Genomic DNA, 12,352 nt, shown 5'->3' with positions numbered 1-12,352 from the left:
GCACCAGGTCTTATAACCAGCTGGTCAACCCTGTTAGTGTTAGTAGCAGGTCTTATAACCAGCTGGTCAACCCTGTTAGTGTTAGCACCAGGTCTTATAACCAGCTGGTCAACCCTGTTAGTGTTAGTAGCAGGTCTTACAACCAGCTGGTCAACCCTGTTAGTGTTAGCACCAGGTCTTATAACCAGCTGGTCAACCCTGTTAGTGTTAGTAGCAGGTCTTATAACCAGCTGGTCAACCCTGTTAGTGTTAGCACCAGGTCTTATAACCAGCTGGTCAACCCTGTTAGTGTTAGTAGCAGGTCTTACAACCAGCTGGTCAACCCTGTTAGTGTTAGTAGCAGGTCTTACATCCAGCTAGTCAACCCTGTTAGTGTTAGCACCAGGTCTTATAACCAGCTGGTCAACCCTGTTAGTGTTTGTAGCAGGTCTTATAACCAGCTGGTCAACCCTGTTAGTGTTAGTAGCATGTCTTATAACCAGCTGGTCAACCCTGTTAGTGTTAGTAGCAGGTCTTACAACCAGCTAGTCAACCCTGTTAGTGTTAGTCGCAGGTCTTACAACCAGCTGGTCAACCTTGTTAGTGTTAGCACCAGGTCTTATAACCAGCTGGTCAACCCTGTTAGTGTTAGCACCAGGTCTTATAACCAGCTGGTCAACCCTGTTAGTGTTAGCACCAGGTCTTATAACCAGCTGGTCAACCCTGTTAGTGTTAGCACCAGGTCTTATAACCAGCTGGTCAACCTTTTTAGTGTTAGTAGCAGGTCTTACAACCAGCTAGTCAACCCTGTTAGTGTTAGTAGCAGGTCTTACAACCTGCTAGTCAACCCTGTTAGTGTTAGTAGCAGGTCTTACAACCAGCTAGTCAACCCTGTTAGTGTTAGTAGCAGGTCTTACAACCAGCTAGTCAACCCTGTTAGTGTTAGTAGCAGGTCTTACAACCAGCTAGTCAACCCTGTTAGTGTTAGTAGCAGGTCTTACAACCAGCTAGTCAACCCTGTTAGTGTTAGCACCAGGTCTTATAACCAGCTGGTCAACCCTGTTAGTGTTAGCACCAGGTCTTATAACCAGCTGGTCAACCCTGTTAGTGTTAGCACCAGGTCTTATAACCAGCTGGTCAACCCTGTTAGTGTTAGCACCAGGTCTTATAACCAGCTGGTCAACCCTGTTAGTGTTAGTAGTAGGTCTTACAACCAGCTAGTCAACCCTGTTAGTGTTAGCACCAGTTCTTATAACCAGCTGGTCAACCCTGTTAGTGTTAGTAGCAGGTCTTACAACCAGCTAGTCAACCCTGTTAGTGTTAGTAGCAGGTCTTACAACCTGCTATTCAACCCTGTTAGTGTTAGTAGCAGGTCTTACAACCAGCTAGTCAACCCTGTTAGTGTTAGTAGCAGGTCTTACAACCAGCTAGTCAACCCTGTTAGTGTTAGTAGCAGGTCTTATAACCAGCTAGTCAACCCTGTTAGTGTTAGCACCAGGTCTTATAACCAGCTAGTCAACCCTGTTAGTGTTAGTAGCAGGTCTTACAACCAGCTGGTCAACCCTGTTAGTGTTAGCACCAGGTCTTATAACCAGCTGGTCAACCCTGTTAGTGTTAGTAGCAGGTCTTATAACCAGCTGGTCAACCCTGTTAGTGTTAGCACCAGGTCTTATAACCAGCTGGTCAACCCTGTTAGTGTTAGCACCAGGTCTTATAACCAGCTGGTCAACCCTGTTAGTGTTAGCACCAGGTCTTATAACCAGCTGGTCAACCCTGTTAGTGTTAGCACCAGGTCTTATAACCAGCTGGTCAACCCTGTTAGTGTTAGTAGTAGGTCTTACAACCAGCTGGTCAACCCTGTTAGTGTTAGCACCAGGTCTTATAACCAGCTGGTCAACCCTGTTAGTGTTAGTAGCAGGTCTTACAACCAACTAGTCAACCCTGTTAGTGTTAGCACCAGGTCTTATAACCAGCTGGTCAACCCTGTTAGTGTTAGTAGCAGATCTTATAACCAGCTGGTCAACCCTGTTAGTGTTAGCACCAGGTCTTATAACCAGCTGGTCAACCCTGTTAGTGTTAGTAGCAGGTCTTACAACCAGCTGGTCAACCCTGTTAGTGTTAGCACCAGGTCTTATAACCAGCTGGTCAACCCTGTTAGTGTTAGTAGCAGGTCTTACAACCAGCTGGTCAACCCTGTTAGTGTTAGCACCAGGTCTTATAACCAGCTGGTCAACCCTGTTAGTGTTAGTAGCAGGTCTTACAACCAGCTGGTCAACCCTGTTAGTTTTAGTTGCAGGTCTTACAACCAGCTAGTCAACCCTGTTAGTGTTAGCACCAGGTCTTATAACCAGCTGGTCAACCCTGTTAGTGTTAGTAGCAGGTCTTATAACCAGCTGGTCAACCCTGTTAGTGTTAGTAGCAGGTCTTATAACCAGCTGGTCAACCCTGTTAGTGTTAGTAGCAGGTCTTACAACCAGCTAGTCAACCCTGTTAGTGTTAGTAGCAGGTCTTACAACCAGCTGGTCAACCCTGTTAGTGTTAGCACCAGGTCTTATAACCAGCCGGTCAACCCTGTTAGTGTTAGCACCAGGTCTTATAACCAGCTGGTCAACCCTGTTAGTGTTAGTAGCAGGTCTTACAACCAGCTGGTCAACCCTGTTAGTGTTAGCACCAGGTCTTATAACCAGCTGGTCAACCCTGTTAGTGTTAGTAGCAGGTCTTACAACCAGCTGGTCAACCCTGTTAGTGTTAGCACCAGGTCTTATAACCAGCTGGTCAACCTTGTTAGTGTTAGTAGCAGGTCTTACAACCAGCTGGTCAACCCTGTTAGTTTTAGCACCAGGTCTTATAACAAGCTGGTCAACCCTGTTAGTGTTAGTAGCAGGTCTTATAACCAGCTGGTCAACCCTGTTAGTGTTAGCACCAGGTCTTATAACCAGCTGGTCAACCCTGTTAGTGTTAGCACCAGGTCTTATAACCAGCTGGTCAACCCTGTTAGTGTTAGCACCAGGTCTTATAACCAGCTGGTCAACCCTGTTAGTGTTAGTAGTAGGTCTTACAACCAGCTAGTCAACCCTGTTAGTGTTAGCAGCAGGTCTTATAACCAGCTGGTCAACCCTGTTAGTGTTAGCACCAGGTCTTATAACCAGCTGGTCAACCCTGTTAGTGTTAGTAGTAGGTCTTACAACCAGCTAGTCAACCCTGTTAGTGTTAGCACAAGGTCTTATAACCAGCTGGTCAACCCTGTTAGTGTTAGCACCAGGTCTTATAACCAGCTGGTCAACCCTGTTAGTGTTAGTAGCAGGTCTTACAAACAGCTGGTCAACCCTGTTAGTGTTAGCACCAGGTCTTATAACCAGCTGGTCAACCCTGTTAGTGTTAGTAGCAGGTCTTATAACCAGCTGGTCAACCCTGTTAGTGTTAGCACCAGGTCTTATAACCAGCTTGTCAACCCTGTTAGTGTTAGTAGCAGGTCTTACAACCAGCTGGTCAACCCTGTTAGTGTTAGTAGCAGGTCTTACATCCAGCTAGTCAACCCTGTTAGTGTTAGCACCAGGTCTTATAACCAGCTGGTCAACCCTGTTAGTGTTTGTAGCAGGTCTTATAACCAGCTGGTCAACCCTGTTAGTGTTAGTAGCAGGTCTTATAACCAGCTGGTCAACCCTGTTAGTGTTAGTAGCAGGTCTTACAACCAGCTAGTCAACCCTGTTAGTGTTAGTCGCAGGTCTTACAACCAGCTGGTCAACCCTGTTAGTGTTAGCACCAGGTCTTATAACCAGCTGGTCAACCCTGTTAGTGTTAGCACCAGGTCTTATAACCAGCTGGTCAACCCTGTTAGTGTTAGCACCAGGTCTTATAACCAGCTGGTCAACCCTGTTACTGTTAGCACCAGGTCTTATAACCAGCTGGTCAACCTTTTTAGTGTTAGTAGCAGGTCTTACAACCAGCTAGTCAACCCTGTTAGTGTTAGTAGCAGGTCTTACAACCTGCTAGTCAACCCTGTTAGTGTTAGTAGCAGGTCTTACAACCAGCTAGTCAACCCTGTTAGTGTTAGTAGCAGGTCTTACAACCAGCTAGTCAACCCTGTTAGTGTTAGTAGCAGGTCTTACAACCAGCTAGTCAACCCTGTTAGTGTTAGTAGCAGGTCTTACAACCAGCTGGTCAACCCTGTTAGTGTTAGCACCAGGTCTTATAACCAGCTGGTCAACCCTGTTAGTGTTAGCACCAGGTCTTATAACCAGCTGGTCAACCCTGTTAGTGTTAGCACCAGGTCTTATAACCAGCTGGTCAACCCTGTTAGTGTTAGCACCAGGTCTTATAACCAGCTGGTCAACCCTGTTAGTGTTAGTAGTAGGTCTTACAACCAGCTAGTCAACCCTGTTAGTGTTAGCACCAGTTCTTATAACCAGCTGGTCAACCCTGTTAGTGTTAGTAGCAGGTCTTACAACCAGCTAGTCAACCCTGTTAGTGTTAGTAGCAGGTCTTACAACCTGCTATTCAACCCTGTTAGTGTTAGTAGCAGGTCTTACAACCAGCTAGTCAACCCTGTTAGTGTTAGTAGCAGGTCTTACAACCAGCTAGTCAACCCTGTTAGTGTTAGTAGCAGGTCTTATAACCAGCTAGTCAACCCTGTTAGTGTTAGCACCAGGTCTTATAACCAGCTAGTCAACCCTGTTAGTGTTAGTAGCAGGTCTTACAACCAGCTGGTCAACCCTGTTAGTGTTAGCACCAGGTCTTATAACCAGCTGGTCAACCCTGTTAGTGTTAGTAGCAGGTCTTATAACCAGCTGGTCAACCCTGTTAGTGTTAGCACCAGGTCTTATAACCAGCTGGTCAACCCTGTTAGTGTTAGCACCAGGTCTTATAACCAGCTGGTCAACCCTGTTAGTGTTAGCACCAGGTCTTATAACCAGCTGGTCAACCCTGTTAGTGTTAGCACCAGGTCTTATAACCAGCTGGTCAACCCTGTTAGTGTTAGTAGTAGGTCTTACAACCAGCTAGTCAACCCTGTTAGTGTTAGCACCAGGTCTTATAACCAGCTGGTCAACCCTGTTAGTGTTAGTAGCAGGTCTTACAACCAACTAGTCAACCCTGTTAGTGTTAGTAGCAGGTCTTATAACCAGCTGGTCAACCCTGTTAGTGTTAGTAGCAGGTCTTACAACCAGCTGGTCAACCCTGTTAGTGTTAGCACCAGTTCTATAACCAGCTGGTCAACCCTGTTAGTGTTAGTAGCAGGTCTTATAACCAGCTGGTCAACCCTGTTAGTGTTAGTAGCAGGTCTTATAACCAGCTGGTCAACCCTGTTAGTGTTAGTAGCAGGTCTTATAACCAGCTGGTCAACCCTGTTAGTGTTAGCACCAGGTCTTATAACCAGCTGGTCAACCCTGTTAGTGTTAGTAGCAGGTCTTACAACCAGCTGGTCAACCCTGTTAGTGTTAGTAGCAGGTCTTACAACCAGCTAGTCAACCCTGTTAGTGTTAGCACCAGGTCTTATAACCAGCTGGTCAACCCTGTTAGTGTTAGTAGCAGGTCTTATAACCAGCTGGTCAACCCTGTTAGTGTTAGTAGCAGGTCTTATAACCAGCTAGTCAACCCTGTTAGTGTTAGTAGCAGGTCTTACAACCAGCTAGTCAACCCTGTTAGTGTTAGTAGCAGGTCTTACAACCAGCTGGTCAACCCTGTTAGTGTTAGTAGCAGGTCTTACAACCAGCTGGTCAACCCGGTTAGTGTTAGTAGTAGGTCTTATAACCAGCTGGTCAACCCTGTTAGTGTTAGCACCAGGTCTTATAACCAGCTGGTCAACCCTGTTAGTGTTAGCACCAGGTCTTATAACCAGCTGGTCAACCCTGTTAGTGTTAGTAGCAGGTCTTATAACCAGCTGGTCAACCCTGTTAGTGTTAGTAGCAGGTCTTACAACCAGCTAGCTTGTAGAAGGTCTGTGCTACTAAATCACACATGGGATTACATTGTGATTGATGTTTTTTGGCTTTGTGTTAACCCTTTGCTTCTCCCCTACCTCCAGGTAAGGGACTCAGGTAAGCCCCGTCTGTCCTCCTCCTCTACCCTGACGGTGCGTGTGATTGAGGAGAGCCTTCACCGGCCCGTAGCGCTACCCCTGGAGGTCCACATCATCACCATGGAGGACGAGTTTCCTGGAGGAGTCATCGGCCAGCTGCACGCCACTGACGCAGACCCCTACGATGTCCTGACCTTCGGCCATGCCCCTCCGTCTCAACGCTCCCTCTTCAAGATCAGTCCGAGAGACGGTAAGATCATAGCCCTGGGTGGCCTGGACGCCGGTCGCTACTCCCTCAACGCCAGCGTGAGTGACGGACGCTTCGCCGTGCCCGTGGCTGTGAGCGTGCAAGTGGAGCAGGCATCGCCAGAGATGCTGCGCGAGGCGGTGACAGTGCGTTTCGAGAGTGTGCAACCACACGACTTTGTGGCCACACATCTGAAAAACGTGGTGAAAGTTCTGAAGGTTGCCGCGGCGACGCAGAAGCAGGACGCGCTGCACGTGCTCAGTCTGCAGCCCGTGGGCGGGACCAGCCAGCTGGATCTGCTGGTTGCCGTGGAGACGGCCGGGGGAGGTTTCTACAAGGCAGCGTACCTGACTCAGAAGCTGAGCGCCTCCCGGAGGCAGCTGGAGGAAGTGCTGAGGGTGTCAGCCATCTTGGATAAGAACTGTTCTGGGCTTGAGTGTCGTGGGGCCCAATGTGAGCAGAGCATTGTGTTGGACTCTCACACGCTCATCACCTACAGCACACCCAGGGTTAGCTTTGTGTCGCCACGCTTCCACAGGACCACACGCTGCACCTGCACTGGTGAGGACACGCACACACACACACACACACACACACACACACACACACACACACACACACACACACACACACACACACACACACACACACACACACACACACACACACACACACACACACTAATGTATCGTATCAATGTATATGCATGAGGATGCACTCACATTCTCACACAAAAATATACACACAAACAAAAGTGTCCTTCAGAGAGCTGTACAGTAGACATTGTTGACATCTGCATGATCTGCACTGTAGCAACCGCTCTGTCTGATTGTATAAATACTATAATGATAACAAGTTGATGGTCATAATCCACCAGGGGCATTTTGAGTGTGTATCTGACCCCTGGGATTAGACAGACCCCACAGTAGATTTAATTAGCATGTTGTGGCTAATGTAATTAGCATGTCTCATGGGGACACTTGGCAGAGGATTTGGCAGAGGATTTGTCTGCCTCTACTCTGAATGACCCTAAATGAACTTGTCCTCTCTCGCTCGCTTCATTCAACCTTTCTTGTCTCCTATTCTCTCGTTTCACGCTTCTCGTTTCCTTTCCTCCTTCTATCCATGGTCCTCTGTCTTCTGTTTCACACCCTCTCCTTCTCTTCTCGTTTCCTTTCCTCCTTCTATCCATGGTCCTCTGTCTTCTGTTTCACACCCTCTCCTTCTCTTCTCGTTTCCTTTCCTCCTTCTATCCATGGTCCTCTGTCTTCTGTTTCACACCCTCTCCTTCTCTTCTCGTTTCCTTTCCTCCTTCTATCCATGGTCCTCTGTCTTCTGTTTCACACCCTCTCCTTCTCTTCTCGTTTCCTTTCCTCCTTCTATCCATGGTCCTCTGTCTTCTGTTTCACACCCTCTCCTTCTCTTCTCGTTTCCTTTCCTCCTTCTATCCATGGTCCTCTGTCTTCTGTTTCACACCCTCTCCTCTTCTCGTTTCCTTTCCTCCTTCTATCCATGGTCCTCTGTCTTCTGTTTCACACCCTCTCCTTCTCTTCTCGTTTCCTTTCCTCCTTCTATCCATGGTCCTCTGTCTTCTGTTTCACTCCCTCTCCTCTTCTCGTTTCCTTTCCTCCTTCTATCCATGGTCCTCTGTCTTCTGTTTCACACCCTCTCCTTCTCTTCTCGTTTCCTTTCCTCCTTCTATCCATGGTCCTCTGTCTTCTGTTTCACACCCTCTCCTTCTCTTCTCGTTTCCTTTCCTCCTTCTATCCATGGTTCTCTGTCTTCTGTTTCACACCCTCTCCTTCTCTTCTCGTTTCCTTTCCTCCTTCTATCCATGGTCCTCTGTCTTCTGTTTCACACCCTCTCCTTCTCTTCTCGTTTCCTTTCCTCCTTCTATCCATGGTCCTCTGTCTTCTGTTTCACACCCTCTCCTTCTCTTCTCGTTTCCTTCCATTTGTATTCTATTTCACCCTCAACCACCCCCCCTCTATCTCTCTCCATCCCTTCATCTCTCCCCTCCTGTCTCTCTCTACCTCCCCATTCCCCCACTCTTCCTTTCTCTCATTTGTTTCACCCCTCACATCTCTCTCTTCCCATCCTCTCTCTCTCTCTCTCTTTCTCTCTCTCTCTCTCTCTCTTTCTCTCTCTCATCCTCCTCCTCCCTCTCACTCTCTCCCTCCCCCTCCTCTCTCTCCCTCCCCTCCTCTCTCTTTCGCTCCTCTCTCTCTCTCTCCCTCCATCAGATGGTAGCTGTCCCCCAGCCTCAGAGTTGTGTGATGAGCAGCCCTGTCCAGGAGACATGCAGTGTGTGGGCACAGAGGGCACCAGAGGACCGTATGCCTGCCAGTGTCCACCAGGGAAACTAGGAGAGTGTGCAGGTGCGTTGATGTGGGTTTATGTGTCCAGGTGTCTTTTAAATGTGTGGGTCCGTTGTAAATATGATGTCATTTGTGGATGCAAATAGAACATTCAAAAAGTTTTAAATCGTGTGTGTGTGTGTGTGTGTGTGTGTGTGTGTGTGTGTGTGTGTGTGTGTGTGTGTGTGTGTGTGTGTGGGTGTGGGTGTGGGTGTGTATACAGGTCACACGTCTCTGAGTTTCTCAGGGAACAGCTATATCAAGTATAAAGTGTCTGATGGAGGAAGGACAGGAGAGATGAAGCTGGGACTGAGGATCAGAACTCTACAGAGCAGAGGAATCATCATGTACACACACTCTGACCCCTGCACTATACTGAAGGTACCCACACACACACTCTGACCCCTGCACTATACTGAAGGTACACACACACACACACTCTGACCCCTGCACTATACTGAAGGTACCCACACACACACACTCTGACCCCTGCACTATACTGAAGGTACCCACACACACACACTCTGACCCCAGCACTATACTGAAGGTACCCACACACACACACTGACCCCTGCACTATACTGAAGGTACACACACACACACACACACTCTGACCCCTGCACTATACTGAAGGTACCCACACACACACTGACCCCTGCACTATACTGAAGGTACCCACACACACACACTGACCCCTGCACTATACTGAAGGTACCCACACACACAAACTGACCCCTGCACTATACTGAAGGTACCGACACACACACACACTGACCCCTGCACTATACTGAAGGTACATGAACACACACACTGACCCCTGTACTATACTGAAGATACCCACACACACACACAAACTGACCCCTTTACTATACTGAAGGTACCCACACACACACACTGACCCCTGCACTATACTGAATGTACACACACACACACACACTGACCCCTGCACTATACTGAATGTACACACACACACACACACTGACCCCTGCACTATACTGAAGGTACACACACAAACTGACCCCTGCACTATACTGAAGGTACCCACACACACACACACTGACCCCTGCACTATACTGAAGGTACACACACACACACACTCTGACCCCTGCACTATACTGAAGGTACCCACACACACACACTGACCCCTGCACTATACTGAAGGTACACACACACACACTGACCCCTGCACTATACTGAAGGTACCCACACACACACACTGACCCCTGCACTATACTGAAGGTACCCACACACACAAACTGACCCCTGCACTATACTGAAGGTACCCACACACACACACTGACCCCTGCACTATACTGAAGGTACATGAACACACACACTGACCCCTGCACTATACTGAATGTACACACACACACACACACTGACCCCTGCACTATACTGAAGGTACACACACACACACACACACTGACCCCTGCACTATACTGAAGGTACACACACAAACTGACCCCTGCACTATACTGAAGGTACCCACACACACACACACTGACCCCTGCACTATACTGAAGGTACACACACACACACACACACACACACTGACCCCTGCACTATACTGAATGTACCCACACACACACACTGACCCCTGCACTATACTGAAGGTACACACACACACACTCTGACCCCTGCACTATACTGAAGGTACCCACACACACACTGACCCCTGCACTATACTGAAGGTACCCACACACACAAACTGACCCCTGCACTATACTGAAGGTACATGAACACACACACTGACCCCTGCACTATACTGAAGATACCCACACACACACACAAACTGACCCCTTTACTATACTGAAGGTACCCACACACACACTGACCCCTGCACTATACTGAATGTACACACACACACACACACTGACCCCTGCACTATACTGAAGGTACACACACACACACACACACACTGACCCCTGCACTATACTGAAGGTACACACACAAACTGACCCCTGCACTATACTGAAGGTACCCACACACACACACACTGACCCCTGCACTATACTGAAGGTACACACACACACACACACACACTGACCCCTGCACTATACTGAATGTACACACACACACACTCTGACCCCTGCACTATACTGAAGGTACATGAACACACAAACTGACCCCTTTACTATACTGAATGTACACACACACACAAACTGACCCCTGCACTATACTGAAGGTACCCACACACACACACTGACCCCTGCACTATACTGAAGGTACCCACACACACACTGACCCCTTTACTATACTGAAGGTACCCACACACACACACACTGACCCCTGCACTATACTGAAGGTACCCACACACACACTGACCCCTGCACTATACTGAAGGTACACACACACACAAACTGGCCCCTGCACTATACTGAAGGTACCCACACACACACACTGACCCCTGCACTATACTGAAGGTACCCACACACACACAAACTGACCCCTGCACTATACTGAAGGTACCCACACACAAACTGACCCCTGCACTATACTGAAGGTACACACACACACACTCTGATCCCTGCACTATACTGAAGGTACACACACACACACACTGACGCCTGCACTATACTGAAGGTACCCACACACACACTGACCCCTGCACTATACTGAAGGTACCCACACACACAAACTGACCCCTGCACTATACTGAAGTTACCCACACACACACACACGCACACTGACCCCTGCACTATACTGAAGTTACCCACACACACACACACACACTGACCCCTGCACTATACTGAAGGTACCCACACACACACACACACACTGACCCCTGCACTATACTGAAGGTACCCACACACACACACTGACCCCTGCACTATACTGAAGTTACCCACACACACACACACACACTGACCCCTGCACTATACTGAAGGTACCCACACACACACACTGACCCCTGCACTATACTGAAGGTACCCCCACACACACACTGACCCCTGCACTATACTGAAGGTACCCACACAGACAATCTGACCCCTGCACTATCCTGAAGGTACACACACACACACTGACCCCTGCACTATACTGAAGGTACCCACACACACACACTGACCCCTGCACTATACTGAAGGTACACACACACACACACACACACACACTGACCCCTGCACTATACTGAAGGTACACACACACACACACACTGACCCCTGCCCTATACTGAAGGTACACACACACACATTCTGACCCCTGCACTATACTGAAGGTACCCACACACACACACACACACACACTGACCCCTGCACTATACTGAAGGTACACACACACACTGACCCCTGCACTATACTGAAGGTACCCACACACACACTGACCACTGCACTATACTGAAGATACCCACACACACACTCTGACCCCTGAACTATACTGAAGGTACCCACACACACACACTGACCCCTGCACTATACTGAAGGTACACACACACACTCTGACCCGTGCACTATACTGAAGGTACACAGACACACACTGACCCCTGCACTATACTGAAAGTACCCACACACACTCTGACTCCGGCACTATACTGAAGGTACACACACACACACACTCACACTCTGACCCCTGCACTATACTGAAGGTACCCACACACACACACTGACCCCTGCACTATACTGAAGGTACCCACACACACACACTGACCCCTGCACTATACTGAAGGTACCCACACACACACTGACCCCTGCACTATACTGAAGGTACCCACACACACACACTGACCCCTACACTATACTGAAGGAACACACACAC

The 12,352-nt window shown here is 48.5% G+C and overlaps 1 protein-coding gene across 7 annotated transcripts in view; it reads left to right on the top strand.

The window, feature by feature from the left end:
• The window catches only part of LOC129831784 (protocadherin Fat 3-like), a 393,104-nt gene that overhangs the window by 329,296 nt on the left and 51,456 nt on the right, over positions 1–12,352 (top strand). For all 7 annotated transcript variants that reach the window (XM_055895235.1, XM_055895232.1, XM_055895234.1 and 4 more), the window contains 3 exons: positions 6,002–6,803; positions 8,486–8,620; positions 8,823–8,980. In XM_055895235.1, the coding sequence (XP_055751210.1) occupies positions 6,002–6,803; positions 8,486–8,620; positions 8,823–8,980 (1,095 nt within the window). The remainder of the gene's footprint in view (positions 1–6,001; positions 6,804–8,485; positions 8,621–8,822; positions 8,981–12,352) is intronic.

The sequence above is a fragment of the Salvelinus fontinalis genome, chromosome 33, assembly GCF_029448725.1.
Source record: "Salvelinus fontinalis isolate EN_2023a chromosome 33, ASM2944872v1, whole genome shotgun sequence".
Lineage (NCBI taxonomy): Eukaryota > Metazoa > Chordata > Actinopteri > Salmoniformes > Salmonidae > Salvelinus > Salvelinus fontinalis.
Note: the sequence above shows the minus strand (reverse complement) of the source record. Positions and strands in the feature narration are given on the sequence as shown.